At 38.5% G+C, this 16,108-nt stretch overlaps 2 protein-coding genes across 4 annotated transcripts in view; one reads left to right on the forward strand and one right to left on the reverse strand.

Moving 5' to 3' along the window:
- The first annotated feature begins 206 nt into the window (after positions 1-206).
- On the forward strand, positions 207-5,212 carry LOC104613522 (potassium channel KAT3). 3 transcript variants are annotated; one of them, XM_088900294.1, is made up of 11 exons: positions 207-1,349; positions 1,455-1,670; positions 1,783-1,938; positions 2,034-2,091; positions 2,186-2,503; positions 2,850-3,089; positions 3,300-3,398; positions 3,527-3,559; positions 3,651-3,836; positions 3,980-4,660; positions 4,900-5,212. In XM_088900294.1, exons 1-11 carry the CDS (start codon positions 1,174-1,176, stop codon positions 4,957-4,959), a joined length of 2,223 nt encoding a protein of 740 aa, XP_088756420.1. In that variant the 5' UTR covers positions 207-1,173; the 3' UTR covers positions 4,960-5,212. The 3 variants fall into 3 exon arrangements, with proteins under 3 accessions (XP_088756420.1, XP_088756419.1, XP_088756418.1); XM_088900293.1 differs by having other exon boundaries at positions 213-695; positions 3,980-4,667; XM_088900292.1 differs by having other exon boundaries at positions 214-1,349; positions 3,980-4,667.
- The window catches only part of MNS3 (alpha-mannosidase 3), a 48,176-nt gene continuing 37,211 nt past the window's right edge, over positions 5,144-16,108 (reverse strand). Inside the window, exons 3-6 of the mRNA XM_010281350.3 lie at positions 11,531-11,792; positions 6,363-6,560; positions 6,058-6,206; positions 5,144-5,904 (exon numbers count right to left, since the gene is read on the reverse strand). Of these exons, the coding sequence (XP_010279652.1) occupies positions 5,646-5,904; positions 6,058-6,206; positions 6,363-6,560; positions 11,531-11,792 (868 nt within the window). The 3' untranslated portion in view covers positions 5,144-5,645. The remainder of the gene's footprint in view (positions 5,905-6,057; positions 6,207-6,362; positions 6,561-11,530; positions 11,793-16,108) is intronic.

Here is a 16,108-nt window from a genome sequence, read left to right on the forward strand (position 1 = left end):
GTGGGGTTGGGAGTGTTTTAAACTTACAAACTCAAATCTTTTTCTTTATTTATTCTGGTTGACTTCTTTCACCAAGAAAGTTCTCGGTGACTTCATTTGCTAGACACATTTAATGCGAATGTAGAGGTAAGTCACAACTAACAACATGCTTTCTGCTTCACAAGCCATACACATCACGTCACCTCATAAAAATTAACACACTTTGAACAATAAATCATGTTGATCTAGAGGGTCCAAGTGATGGGGTAACAGCCAAATGCCTCCAATTCTACCACACTAACATGAAGAGGTTAAACACTGAAGCAAAATATAGATTGGACGTCGCAGATTAAAGGGTCCCATATGTCAATTTCGAATAGAGATTGATCAAGCCACAAACCAAACTCATGCGTACCGTCAAATTATACGTCCAAACAGAATAGGTGGTTGGCTTTTATGGTGTGGAGCGTTCCCACACTTATGGTCCCTGATTGTGTTTCATAAATCAGTCTAGTCTAGGCTTTATTTATAGGAAAGAAGAAGAAAGTAAGTTGAAATTGAATTAGATTAGAGGTACAAACCCTCAAAGCAATTCTCTTATTGGGCCACATGGCATCCATGATTCAATTTTATCCCTCCAAACCCCCATTCTCCCAGCACAGCGGATTCCAAGACTCCTGCCTGGTTCAGTATGGATCTGAAACGAAAGCACCAAAGTATTTTCTCTTACACTGTCTTTAAGTTTCTCATATATCATTCATACCACCACCACCACATTTGTTGATGATGGAGTGCCCACCACCGCCATCATCACCTTCTGCACCACCCGAAGATCAAAAAATCCCCGCAATTGCATTAGAGAAAGCCTCATGTCTGCCACTTTCAGTGTTTTCCCACCAGATCAACTCTCTTGTCTTAAAATTTCTTCCGCTTATTACTTTTTCTGTTCAAACAGAGTATAACATCTTTTTTTTTCCTTTTCTTTGCTCTTTTTTCTTGTGACCCACTTAATCTTCGCTTTTTCTGCCTAATCCTTTCACTTATGTTCAAAGCAGATGATGAAACAGACCTTAACTCGTGCCACCAGTTCTTCTATTTATAACCAACCCCCCAAAGCCAAGCCTTAAAGTCACAAAAAGTTTTTACAACATTCTCAGCAGTTGTGGTACTCTTCCAGGATTTTTGAACAATAAGATGTCATTTTCATATGCAAAATCTTTCTTACAACGGTTTTTTAGCAACAACCTTGGAATGGAGAGTGGCAGCTATGGCTTCTTCTCCAGTGATATCTTACCATCTCTCGGAGCCAGGCTTAACCAAGAAACCAAGCTTAGGAGATGCATCATTTCTCCTTTCAATACCCATTATAGGTGACAAAACTTCGGACCTGTTCACTTAGTGTTGTTATTTTCTTCTGAAGCAAATGTGGTTATCATTTGTCAAAGCACACCAATCAAATTTTTTCTTCATGCCAGGGCCTGGGGCATGTTTCTCATTGTTCTGGTCATTTACTCAGCCTGGATCTGCCCATTTGAATTTGCATTTCTAAAATACAAGCAGGACACACTGTTCATCGTTGACTACATTATCGATGGCTTCTTTGCCATTGACATTATTCTCACCTTCTTTGTTGCATATCTTGACCGGAGATCTTATCTTCTGGTTGATGATCCCAAGAAAATCGCAATCAGGTAAATAAGCAGTTTCATAGTTCTGTAGTATTTATGAACGAACCAGTATATAATTTAGCCTTTTTCACATTAGTCTCATCTTTTTTCTTAAATGCTCTGAGCTTACATGCAGGTACATGTCAACCTGGTTTGTCTTTGACGTCTGCTCAACAGCACCACTTCAACCTCTTAGCCTCCTGTTCACAGATAACAGCAATGAACTTGGTTTTAAAGTACTCAGTATGCTCCGTCTGTGGCGTCTCCAACGGGTCAGCTCCTTATTCGAAAGGTCCATGGCCAAATCCAAATCTCTTTCCCTCGAAATTTCAAATGCTTTGGGTGGAAGAACAATAATATTCATTAAGCTGGTTTACTTTCTTCCAGACTGGAGAAGGACATTCGTTTTGATTATTTTTGGACTCGGTGCACAAAGCTCATCTTGGTAGGCCTCCAAGACTTTGCCTTCTCCATTCTTGGACTCCTACCTAGACCCGCTACTTCTATCAAAATTATACGCCCTTTCCTCTTAACTGCAGGTCACTCTGTTTGCAGTACACTGTGCTGGATGCTTTAACTATCTGATTGCTGACAGATATCCCAATGAAAATAGAACCTGGATAGGTGCTGTAATGACAAATTTTAAAGAAAAGAGCCTATGGGACAGATATGTAACAGCAATATACTGGTCTATCACAACACTAACTACAACTGGTTATGGTGATATACATTCTCAGAATCCAAGAGAAATGCTGTTTTCTATCTTCTATATGCTATCCAACTTGGGATTGACATCGTACCTCATTGGCAACATGACAAACCTTGTTGTTCATTGGACCAGCCGCACCAGAAACTTCGTATGTTCTCCACTTCAAGAACTTTTCTCTGCTTGCTAAAATAGTTATAGAGATATAAGCAATCTTGGTAAGCAGGCCATAATAAATCCAATTACCAACTGTTACTATAACCACATTTGGACATTTATATATAAATAATGTCATGAGAAACAAGTTCAAAAACAAAGCAGAATTTATTTACAAATGGAACTGCATAAAAATTCTGAAAACCAGGCATCACTTCTTATTGTTTGTTAAAAATTAGGTTCTTATCTATACATTCAGTAGCATATCCTACATTTTTGTGGGAAAAAATAACTTTCACTTCTATGATCAATGCTAAGCATACTTGTTTTCAATGCTGTAGAGGGATACCATCCATACCGCTTCTGAATTTGCAGCACGAAATCAATTGCCCTCACACATTGCCGATCAAATGTTGTCTCACATATGCCTCAAGTTCAAAACAGAAGGATTGAAACAGAACGAGACCTTGAATGGTCTACCAAAGGCCATTCGTTCAAGCATAGCACATCATCTCTTCTTCCCTATCATTCATAAAGTCCATCTTTTCCAAGGAGTTTCCAGTGATTTCCTTTTCCAATTGGTAATTACTTAACATAGTTCACAAACTTCCATGGTAACTGTTTTTTTTTTTATCTGCTAGGATTGAATACTGATTTATTGTCCCAAAAAACAAGGGTCATGGAGCAATAGCCCCAGCCAAGAATTGCATAATTCCTTAGAAATATCTGTTTATTGAATTACTCCTCAAAGTTCCATGTTATGTAAACGAATTTTTTCCTTCCATAATAAGGTTTCAGAGATGGAGGCTGAATACTTTCCACCCAAAGAGGATATAATTCTGCAGAATGAGACCCCAACAGATCTTTATATACTGGTCTCAGGAGCAGTGGTCAGTGATCTAATATTAATTTTTTTATTGGAAGCTGCATTTTCATTTACGAGACACTATCTTTTGATCCTCTATAATGCCCACTGCTAACTAATTTAATCTGGTTGCTGATTGTTCTATGGTTTCAGGATTTTATAGTATATGTTGACGGGCATGAGCAGGTATGATCTTTCTGCTTCTCATATTAACTGTCAATAGAGTAAAGGATATGGAACAGACCTAACTTGAATTCTTCATGAATATCATATACAGGTCCTTGGAAAAGCAATTGCAGGAGAAATGTTCGGTGAAATAGGGGTTTTATGTCACAGGCCACAACCATTCACTGTTAGAACCACGGAGCTTTCTCAAATCCTACAGTTGAATAGGAGCTCACTAATGAACATTATTGAGGCAAATAAAGAAGATGGAAGCATTATAATGAGCAACCTCTTCCAGGTATATATTATATCAGATAGACCTTTATACTTTAAAGAATCCTTCTAATGGTTAATCCTTTTCTTTTGCAAAAATGTGTTCATGAGAGAGGGGGACGGGTTTTTTGGTAATAAAAGCTAAATGCTCTATGTTCCTTTTCACAGAAACTGAAAGAACTTGATGGCTTTGGCTTCAGAGAAACATGTGCATATTCACGCCTGAACCTCAAAGAATGGCTCCATGAAGGACCACAAAAGGAAAAAAGTTGTTTTCATGTGGGATGTCAAGAACCTTGTCCACACACAAACTCAAACCAGGATACAAGAGACAGCAATATTCTAGTGTCAGAGGCTGCAGAAAGGGGCAAAGAAAACACAGTCTATGATCTCATTAGATGGAGAGCTGATGCTAATTCAACTGACACATATGGCCAAACAGTCCAGAATATTTCTGTTCACAATGGGAATCTTGAAATAATTAAGATTCTACTAGAAGGAGCAAATATAAACAACTTAGATGCTAGAGGGTGGACGCCAAAGGTTATTGCAGAGCAACAAGGACCAAAAAACATTTATAACCTCTTACCATGTTATGAGAACAGGAGCAGAAATTTAGAACATAAAATAGAATTCATTGAGAAAGAGACAATCAAAAACATTGAGAATGGTCAAAGAAAAGATGGGAGAAATGGAAAATCCAAACTTTGCAGTACCTGTGAGAGCCAAGTTACAAAATTGACAAACATAAGAGTCACAATCCACATGCCCTTTCGAAAGGAATGTACAACTCAAGAACAATTTGGGAAGTTAATTGTCCTACCTGATTCCCTAGAAGATCTATTCAAGGTAGCTGGTAAGTCTTCTTTTAACTCAAGAGCATTTCATTATAAACCTGAAAATTCGAAGGTAAAATTATGGCACTAGTTAAAGTTACTCGCAAGTAAATATAGCATAGAAAAATTAGCTGGACCACGTTCCTAGAAACTCCCAACCATGAATTTAAATCAATAATCCATGTAAATCAGGAGCATTCTTTCTTAATTAGGCTATATCTTTTCTCACACAAGTACTATGTGAAACTGCAGGTCAAAAATTTGCAGGCTACCATCCAACAAAAGTTGTCAATGCACAGAATGCAGAAATAGAAGACATCAGTGTCATTCGAGATGGAGATCACCTGTTTTTCCTTCAAAATGAGCATGAAATACAGATCGCAATGTAACATAACCATTATTTAGGAGAATATAGATACAATGTGGATTGTAGACATACAAATAGTTTATAATTTGTAGGCAATTATAATGAGAATAAAAGGAACAAGAGAACATGTTAATCAAACTTGGCCTTCAAAGCCAACAATCATACTGGAAAATTGAGTAATAGAATTACATTTGATCACAGTTAACTCATGATAACCACAGAAAAAATCATCCATCAATAAAACTCAAAGAATAATAATACAAGAAACTACATCTTTAAGAATATCAATGATTTGGTGGGCTATGTAGGCAGGGAAAATTCAAGGAGATCTTCCATTCTATAGTTTTTCAGAGTGATACAATGGATAGTAATCAAATCCCTGATGCACTGCAAAAGGAAAAGTAACAAGAAGAAAAAATATGATGTCTGGCATGATATTTGTCACTGATAGGCCGCTTAAAATCTTCCTTTGGCCCTGCTGGCCTGACTCTATTGGAAGATGTATCAGAAGAAGCATGTAAGGATACTTCAATCCAAGTAAACACAATGAAGTTCACTTCCATCCAATGATAACGTGAAGTCTCTGTACACTTTCTTCACATTGTTACTCGGTAAGAGTTCCATAATAGTATCATTCCTCTTTAATAGTGCCAGTAATTGGAAAAGGGTGAGCCTCTGTGTTGAAAACAAATTTATCCAAAGGAATGACTGTGCTGTCCCCAAATAGCAGGTATAAATACTTCAATGTCTCTCCTATGAAGAAGGTCTCCATCTTGTCTCTTCTTTGAGGGGGAATCGTGGTGACATCATCTAGAGAAGTGTAGCCCCCAGAATCCACCTTTGTATATTTTTCAAATGCTTCAAAGATCTGCCAACCCCATTCTCGATATCTGCAGAGGTTCAAGACATTAAGCAGTTAAAAGGGACAAGATATGGAGCATGATCATTTATATTTTTAGTGATGTACAAAGAAGAGCTTGCCTAAAAGACGTCCTTCACATAGCATAAGAAAACTACAAGCCTAAAAGCATTTCTTAACTTACTTGGGGTCTTCTGTAATACGAAATAAAACAAATAATGATTCAACAGTTTCAGGGCGCAAAAGGTTGTGACGATCAGCATGTTTAATTATGATATCATTCAAATATTCAGAACTTTTGTTTCCACCATCAGGTCCTCCTTCGGAAGCTCCCTGCTTCATAAAAACCATAAATCATTCTCCAACAAAAATGGAAACTGAAATTAGATGCAGAACATTTCTATGTATTAACCAGCCTTGTACGTGTACATTCACATTTTACATGATCTACAGTACGATTCAAAATAATTTTTTAGTAACCAAACTCACCTCTACATTAAAATAAGCAATTTCTGGAGCAAGACCAGTAGAAGTCACAAAGTACATCTCAACACATGTCTTTGCTAGATCTTCTGCCAACTTCAAGTTTTCCAAGTCTTCAAAGGTGAGCAAATTTTCTTCCATAGCTTTTTTCTTTGTAATCCCTTTAGTAGCACCTAGCGCCAAAGTTCCTGGCAAGAAACACACCTGAACAAAATATCAGATGTCTCCACATTAGTAGATTAGCCATTTTAGGAACAAGTAGTACTCGAGTAATTTTAACAATAGATAGCACGAAACACGATTCATGTAGCCAACCCCACATAGTTGGGACAAGGTTTAGTTTACTTAAGGACTGATATTTTGTGCAGAAACACTAATAACTGCATGAACAAAACATGATCCTTAACAGATGAACAAGGTGGACAGGTGGAGGGTAAGTGGTAGTCCTAATATTCTTACAACTATATTGCTTGTGTGTGTCCCAACTGCACCCATTGGAAGCACTTGGAGTCGGAGATATAACTTGGTATAATTCCAAACCAACCAGGGACAAAATCAGGTTGGGCCAAGTTGGGTTAAAGGATGCATTATGGTTAAGATTGAAAAATGCCAAACTGAAGTTAAATCAGGTTGGTCTAAGGCTGATGATGTAGACTGATATGATATAAGGCTTGACAGGTAACAAATTTCAGGGAAAACTGAAAAGCAAATTGATGATTTTGAGGGTTTAAGTCCAAGATTTGGTTTATAGGACCATAGGCAGATCTAAGGGAAATGAGGGGTTATCTTGGGCTATAGGGCTATAAGATTTGATTAAAGAGATGATTTAGTGATGAAATTCCTGCAATGTGCAGAAATTTCTAGAGAGAAAATATAGTATCCAATACTTTAAGATTGAAATGGAATTTCCTCATACTGTTTCAGTGGAATTCCTTTTTTTCTTTTTTTGAGAAAAGGTAACTTTCATTCAAAAAGAAAAGGGAAGGATGTACATGAGAAGATGTACAAACAGGGCTTCCAAAACAAACAAAAAAAAAAATCAAAAGCCTGCTCAAGAAGATGAAAAGTATTTTACCTATACAACATATTCCTTCTGACCCCACTTTTAGCTAACACATCAGCCAAAAAGTCAAGATTCTTAGGTATCCATCTGAAACAACATTGAAAGGAAGCCAAGATATCAAGAATTTCAAGCAAAAAATGGGCAATCCTCCAAGGGCCTGCACTTCTCTTTTTAGCCCAACCTATTGTGATTCTAGAGTCTCCCTCGTTTCAGTGGAGTTCTTAGGATGGTAAATTAAAGAAGATGGGGCACCTAGACTGAATGTCATGACTTGTACAAAAAAGGTAACCATCTAAGCAACTAGGTGCCTGCCTAGTAGAAAAATCAGAAAATAAAAACAGATTTATAACAGAAAGGAAAGAAAAGAAGAAGAGTTTCTTGGAAAGAAGAGAAGAAGATATGGGAGAAGCCAATAATCATCTGTCCACCCCACTCATTAACTTATATACTAATTAATTAAAAGGAAAGACAATCACTAATATGCCCTTAATAGGGTGGCTGCTGTCAATAACATAAAAGAAAGCATTAATTATTGGGCCTTGGGCCCTATAACACTAATTAAAAACATAAAACATAACTATTTAAACCTCAACACTACACCTCAAGTTGGGAATAGATGTCACACATTCCCAACTTGCATAGATCGTGTTCAAGCTTGTTCTTTGAGACCCCCTTGGTGAGTACATCAACAAGCTACAGTCAAATGAAACATATGGCAAGCAAACTTCCCCAGATGTCACCCTTTCTCTTATGAAATGTGTATCTACTTATATATGCTTTGTTCTATCATGCTGAACTAGGTTATGGGCAACGTTAATTGCTGCTTGATTATCATAGTAGAGCATCATAGGTGTATCAACTAGCTTGACTCCAAATTTTTCACTCCTGAAGCAGAACCAACACATACTTTCTTTGGGAAATGTAGATCCCATGTTTGGATCTTACCATTTTAATACCCAGAAAATATCATAGCTCCCCAAGGTCCTTAATCTCAAAACTCTTGGTGTAGGATCTTCTTTAAGGCATCAATCTCACTCAAGTCATTCCTTGTGACCATAATGTCATCCACATATACTATTAGCATTGACACCATTGATCCCCTTCTCTTCACAAACAAGGTATGATTTGATTGGGTTTGAGTGTATCCAAAACAAGTCAATGCTCCCCTAAACCAATCAAACCAAGATCTAGATGACTGCTTCAATCCATATAAAGGCTTCTTTAATTTGCATACCTTTCCCTTGCCTACATCACCATAGAAACCAGTTAGAAGGTCCATGTACACCTCTTCTTGCAAATCTCCATTGAGAAAAGCATTCTTCACATCAAGATAAAAAAAGGGGCCAAGAATCGGTGGTTGCTAGAGACAAGAGAATCTGAACTACACTCATTTTTACCATTGGTGCAAAAATCTCCAAGTAGCCTATCCCATAGGTCTGAGTATACCCTTTTGTAACCAGCCTTTCCATGGACTTTTCAATGCTCCCATCATCAACCATGTACTTCACAGTATACACCCACCTACATCCAATTGTCTCCTTATCAACAAGTAGATCTGCAATTTCCAATATCTAATTTTTTATCAAGGATTCCATTTCCTTTTGCATAGTTGTCCTCCACTCAGATTTGGAGAGAGCCTCACATGGGAGAAAAATGTGATGTAGAGGACTGAGAAAGAGAAAAATACACATCTAGAATCCCAGTCATATGATTAGAAGCTCCAAAGACGATAATTCAATGAGAGGGTTTGGATGCCAAACAAGCCATACTTGAGTGGGCAAGAGTAGTTGCATTATGTTGAGACGTAGCCTAAAGGAACCGCTCATACTCATTACGTGGAACACTCATCATCTCTTTCCCAGAGACATTTGTAGATGTAGAACGTGTCTAATCAACTTGTTGAATTTCATCTTTCGTGCCATCACCACTAACCGCCGCATGATTGGCCAAGGTAGAGGGTGACCCATGTAGATCATAACAAAAATTGATAGTATGTCCCTCCATTCCATAGTGCATACACTTCCTCACACCATTACCACATCCTCTACCACAAGCTCCCCCTGAATCTCAACCTCCAATATGCCCACCACCATGATTGAACAGGGGACCACTACACCACCACCACCTGGCTGTGTTCCTCGAGCTCCTCCTCTACCACCATGACCTCCACCTCTTGTTATTGCAAAAGCAAACCTATCAAACACAATAGAATGCTCCGGAAGTCCAATAGAAATCCTCTAGAGACGAGAAAGCACTTCCTCTAGAGAGGGAAGGGCAAATCCACCTAGTATCTATGCTCTAGCCTTCAACCCTACTAAAAATCTGGTAACATCAAGCTTCCTTCTCTATTGTTGTTGAATTTTGACGTCAGATGTAAGGGGATGATAAACATTCAAATCATTCCAAAGATTCCTCATGCTAGCATAATACTCTCCAAGACTTTGATTACCTTGTTGTAGATTAAAGTACTCTTGGTAAAACTAACATACTCAGGTAGTATTATCTTGTCCATAGTAAAGCTTCTTTGCATGGTCCCAAATCTCCTTGGTTGTATTTAAGAACATAAAGTTAAAACAAATCTTAGGTGCCATGCTATTCCACAACCATGTCATAATTTGTGCATCTTCTTGTTCCCAATCACTGTATCCCTAAGAATCAACTCAGGGTTTTTCCTCTCTCACATGCTTCACTTTCTTCTTAGCTCTAAGAAAGACCTATACAGACTTAGCCCAAGGCACATAATTCTCACCATTTAGTTTAATACAAGTCATCTGCACATTCAGGTAACCAAGGGGAATAATAAAACTAGACTTTTGTTCCTTGCTGTCTCCCATAGCTGTCATAGTAAAAACAAACTTCCCACTCACTAGGATATTACAGCATTTCACTTTCTAACCACCACACTACACCACTAATGGCTGATTATTGCTGAAAACATCTACTGTCACAATTTCAAAAATAACAGTCACTGCTGTCATACACTTTCAGCACCACAAAACCACCCAGATACACTCCACATGCATACCACTAGGTCTGCAACTAACCGATACTTGTTTCACACTGTGACACCCATGAAACCCACCTATTTAAACCACACAAATCAGTCCTGCACCAATCTGGCCACTACACCACCTAAAACAGCCCTCTTCGATCAATCGATTAGAGGGTTCCTACCAACCACATGAAACACTCACTGCACCACCAACTGGAGGCATGAAAACCTCCAAAGGAAGAAAACAATCACTCCTTTTCAGCCCTTTTTTGAAACTCCAAGTGATCAGTGAGATTTATACAGAGAACTAGGGTAGAAGGAGATCTAAAATTCTGGGTTAACATATGACTCAACCACAGCCGCTCTGATACCATGTTACAGATCTAATCTGTACTGGTTTCAGTCCTAGAACAATAGAGAAACAGAACAGAGAAGAAGAGAGAAGAGAGAAGAGAGAAAAAAGAGGAGAGGCAGAGAAGAAAATCTGGTTCGAACTAGAGAGAAAGTCTAACTCTCTAGTCGGCCAGGTATTATTTAAAGGTTTCTAGTTTAAGTTACAATGACTCTTATGCCCCTAAGTATGGGACATAACACTTAAATCAAAACATAAAGGACAGTATACCATGCTACTAATATAAGATAAAAAGACCAAACTACCCCTTAACATCCGACCCTAACAAGTTCTAATCAAGCTTCAAAAGAGTTTCTAGGTTGGGGTACTGTTTGTGGGAGGTCTTGTTCATGCATTCTCAGGCTCGCTCGTTTGTTTTGTTGGAATGGCTTGTGGGATCTGTTTTGCCCCTGTTTTTTTCTTTTTATTTTTGTATACGTCTTCTATACTCTGTTTTCTTTTTAATAAATTTACCTTATCTTACGCAAAAAAAAAAAAATTATATTTTTTACTCTTTTGTTTGTTCTTTTGTCAGATCTGTTGTCACATCATATAAAACAAACCAAACTCACAAATTACTAGTATAGACCCACTATACAGTTCCTTGGAATGACTTGCTGATTGATTTCAAAAAGGCCACTAGGGGAATTAAATTTTACTGGCAAGTTTGACATGAATTTTCAATAAGGTAGCTATTAAGTGTCCACAAGTTCAGAAGTATGACATACCAGGTGATCCATTTTTGGACTAAAAGAACCCTTGGATCCATAAGGCAGTTCCCCTACAAAAACCAATCCTTTTGGCACAGATTTCCGAACAAGAAGGTGTCTTACGCCTTTCATTGCTTCCTCATACATGTCATGCAAATACTTCAAATTACTATCTCGATTTGGTCCTTGCTGAAGCCAAACTTTTATCAAGTATTCATAGTAGCTGTCACCACGGGAACCCAACCGAATATTTTCTCCACTGAACTCGCCAGAATGAGGGCTGCACTCATAAGAAAACAAAGTCATCCAAAACACATGCACAACGATTGAAACCTAAGCTGTAATCAGTTTAAGAAGTTTCACAGAAACAGGAAGCAATCAATAAACAGTACCTAAAAAACTAAGACGCACAAGTTAGCAATAGAACAAATACAACCATTAGCAACCATGCATAAGAATGAATAATTCCTATCCTATTTATGCATGAAATGTTATACTTTCAATTTAGGGATGCTCATCAAAAACTGAAAAACTGGACCAAACCAAGGAAACTGAACCAAAAAAATCCAGTTAACCGAAGGACCAGTTTGGTTTTTGGTTAATCTAGAAAAAACCAGCGGTTAACCAAACCGACCAAAAATTGCAACATTTGAGAGATAATATAAAGGAATGAAATAGGGAACATTTTGGAAGGATAGAAGAAAGGAAGATAACCCTAATCTCTCACATTGAAGAACTAGATGAGGTGGAGATTGAAAGAAACCTTAATGCCGAAGAAAGGAACTTGAGATGGAAGTTGACAAAGGAATTGGAGTTAGGGGTGGATTCGAGCCAAGCCGAGCCAAATAGTATGAGGCTCGAGCTCAGTTTGAGCTAAAACCTTGAGCTCGAGCTCGGCTCGAGTCATAACCTCATAAGCTCGAGCTCGATTTGAGAAAAATGTTTTATAAAAATTAAAAATTATATATAAAAAATATTTTTTTTATATTTAAAAAAATAAGAATTATAGTATTTTTATTATATATTTTTTCTATAATTATATTATATATTATAATATATATATATATCCGAGCCGATGAATGCGTAGAGGAAATGAAGAGATCTAATAGAGAAGGATTTGTGTGCAAATTGGACTTGGAAAAGGCTTATGATATGGTGGATGGGAATTTCTTAATAGAGGTGATGCAAAAGTGTGGTTTTGTGGAGAGATGGTGCAATTGGGTGTTTGGTTGTATTCGGTCTTGTCACTATTCTATTCTTGTTAATGGAGTGGTGAGAGACTTCTTCGGTTCTTCCCAGCCTGCAAGGGGTTAAAGGCAAGGTGATCACCTCTCAGCTTTTCTTTTTACCTTACTGGCGGATGTTTTTAGTAGACTCCTCTTTAAGGCTAACAGGGAAGATGAGATTAGGGGTTGGAGAGTGGGGAGAAACAATGTTCCAATTACTCACCTTCAGTTTGTAGATGATATCATAACTTTTTTTGTGAAGGGGGGTTACTAGGAGGGTGAGGAATTTAAAAGAACTGGTCAAGAAGTTTGAAAGGATCTCAAATTTGAAAATAAATTTAGACGAGAGTTACCTAGCAAGGATTCATTTGGAAGGGAATGCATTAAGTGCATTAGCGGAGTGCTTAGAGTGTGAAATAAGACCGGCAGCTTGGAAGAGAAACCATGTTCCCTTAGGAGGTAGGATTACCTTAATAAGATCAATCTTGGCTAGAAATGATTTCCTTTGGGAACCAAGTGAGGCTAAAAGAGACCACTTAATCAAATAAAAGATTGTATGCAGAAGTAAGAAAGAAGGTGGTTTGGGTATTGGGAATGTGAGAAAGAGTAATATGGCTCTTTTAGGGAAGTGATTATGGAGATGGCCTTTAGAGAGGGAGAGTTTGTGGCACAAGGTGGTGGGCAGTATTCATGGTGTTAGACAGTTTATGCCCTTAGCTCCAATCAGAATGATGTACATTATGAAATTTAATGTAAATGAATAAAGTACATATTTGATTCATGTTATTATGGTGTGTTTCTGTGTAATACCCTTAAACTGGACACATATGAGACTCGTGTTAGTTTAGAATCTTCATAGCCAATGGATAGATCTGGGGAGATTTATCTTGCCAAGGCTGACACTGATGTGCCGCCAAGTTGGTTGGGGTGGCTTGTCTTAGCTGCCAATGTGAGACTTGAGGTACATGCAGTGTGGGTTTTCTGGAAACCCTGAACCGGACCAGAATTCCAGTATTGCCCTGGACCTTGGAGATAAATGGGCAAAACTGTAATGTCGCACCAGACCCCTGGGTATGTTGGGACAATCCGAGAATTCATCTAAGTGGGTGATCATAGTGACAGGATCAGCCCCTTTGTCGGACAAAGTGAATGATCGGGGATGCACTCTCTCTGATGGAAACATAAACTGCCAGCAGTTGATTTCAACCGTTGAAATTTGTTTTGCAAAATATATTTATATAGAGATATACATATATATATATATAAAATGTTTGCAAAAGGTCTTAATTCCCAGGATCCATGTGAGTAGAGAGTGCAGCACTGTACCTTGCAACCGAGGGAGAGGTCCTCTCTTGTCAGGTAATGTTTGATCATTATGGGCTGAGAGGTTAAGTGTAAGACCATTGAGGGTAATACCTGATGGGCTAATCTTGCATCTGCCCATGGTTCTTGGGTTTTTATAAGGTGGCTTGACCCAATGACCATTTAGTGTAAATGTTGGGCCCGTTAAGAGCCCATGATGATGGACTCTGGGGTTCACTGTTTCCTATAGTGAATTCGGCCAGGCCTTGTAACAGAGGTTGGGTCGAACCCATATGGCTGATGTGTAGATCAATGTTTGGGTCCCACGCCATACAAGGATAGCCAACTGGGCAGCAGTTTGGAGGTTAAGTGAGCACATATACTTAATGGGCCTAAAGCCCAATTCGAACTGGCTTAATAAGATTAATTAAAAGATGGCGGTTCTGGGATTTAGATCAGCAGATAGGATAAGGGATTGTCCCTATCCACTCAAAGAGTCCAGATCCAAATAAAGATTTGGATCAGGAAACTCCTAATTAGATTAGGAAGGGTGATCTTTATCTACAAATAAGATAAGGGATTATCCTTATCTCTTAAAGAGAGTCCAGATCCAAATAAAAGATTTGGATTAGGAAACTCCTAATGGGATTAGGAGAACCTCTCTTTAAGGCTATAAATAGAAGAGTAGGGCGAACCTCCAAATCATCTAACAGACTGTTGAATTCCAGAGAGAGACAACACAGTTTGATTGCACTGTCTTCTTCTCTCCTACTCTTGCCGCCCTACCAGTTTGATCTCCACCTGTGGGAGTGATCAAGAAAGGTTCTTGATATTACCTTTTGGTAGAAAAGGTAATCTGAAGTCGTGCTCACCAGCCCTCCATCACATTCTTGCTGAAGAATTCGGTTCTTGCTGAAGAGTCGTCCTGCTGATTCTGCTTCATCCTGCACTGTGTCATCTTCGATGGAAGCAGTCTTTGGATTTCTCCTTGGGCGTGAACACCTTCATTGGGGGTTTACCATTACTCCGTATCAGGTATATCCCTCTCCTCCCTTGTGGTTTCAGATCTGGTCCGGTTTGGTTTCAAGATTGATCCTTGAAAATGTAGTTTTCTAAAATAGGGAATGCGATTCCCACATGGGGGAGAGAGAAATTTTTGAAATTTCGCCCAACCTTCCTGCAGGGTTCGGCCATCCATATGATGGATCTCTCATCCCTTCACATGGGAGGTTGGAGAATGGCTGGGATGCAGGTGTATCACGTCGGACTACTTTGGCAGCACCTTGTTAAGCAATCCATAGCTTTCGCCATCAGTTCCCCAGGTATAATAATGAGATGATTTTGAAATTTGTAATACCTCCTATTTTGCCTTTGGTTCATAATTGAGATTTTGGGTTTCAAAGGGGTTTGAGGATTGAAGAGCTCACTTGCTTGTCAGAGCTTTTACTTATCCTTGATAAATCTACCTAGAGCCTTCTAAACTGGATAGAAGAGTTTGGGTTCCAAGTTCTAAAGGTTTATTTTCTTGTGCTTCTTTTTTTCTTGCTCTTTGCAAATCCCCTACCCCTCTTTCTCTTTCCCGCTAAGGAAGTTTGGTATCAGCCAGTTCCTCCTAAAATTAAGGCTTTTTTGCTGGGAAGTGGCTTATGGGAAGATTAACACTCTGGACTACCTGCAAAAGAAAAAGGCCTTTCTTGTGTATTTCCCTGAACTGGTGCACTCTTTGCAAATCCAATGGTAAATATTGTTATCATTTACTAATTTCCTATTCCTTTGTTGCAAACATTTGGGATTGGTTTTTCTCTCTATTTGGGTGCAGGTGGAACATGCCAAGGGAGATTAAGTTACTGTTTGACTGTGCTACTTTTTCTTGGCCAAAAAGTATGGGAAAAATAATGTGGAGGTGTACTAAAGAAGCAATACTTTGGACGCTATGGCAAGAATGAAATGCAAGAATCTTTCAAGAGGAGAGAAGCAAACAACAGATTTTGGACTGTGTAATGACCAGGGTTATACATTGGCTACTAACTCTGGATTCATTTAGACGGTTCTCTTTTGATGATATTTG

The sequence above is a fragment of the Nelumbo nucifera genome, chromosome 3, assembly GCF_055504915.1.
Source record: "Nelumbo nucifera cultivar China Antique chromosome 3, China Antique-T2T, whole genome shotgun sequence".
NCBI lineage: Eukaryota > Viridiplantae > Streptophyta > Magnoliopsida > Proteales > Nelumbonaceae > Nelumbo > Nelumbo nucifera.

Bases quoted from the DNA above. Each gene is read 5' to 3' on its own strand.
- LOC104613522 (XM_088900292.1), top strand. From the start codon at position 1,174: ATGTCATTTTCATATGCAAAATCTTTCTTACAACGGTTTTTTAGCAAC. The intron at 3,560-3,650 runs GTATGATCTTTC...TATCATATACAG, and splicing joins ATGTTGACGGGCATGAGCAG to GTCCTTGGAAAAGCAATTGC. The intron at 4,668-4,899 runs GTAAGTCTTCTT...GTGAAACTGCAG, and splicing joins AGATCTATTCAAGGTAGCTG to GTCAAAAATTTGCAGGCTAC.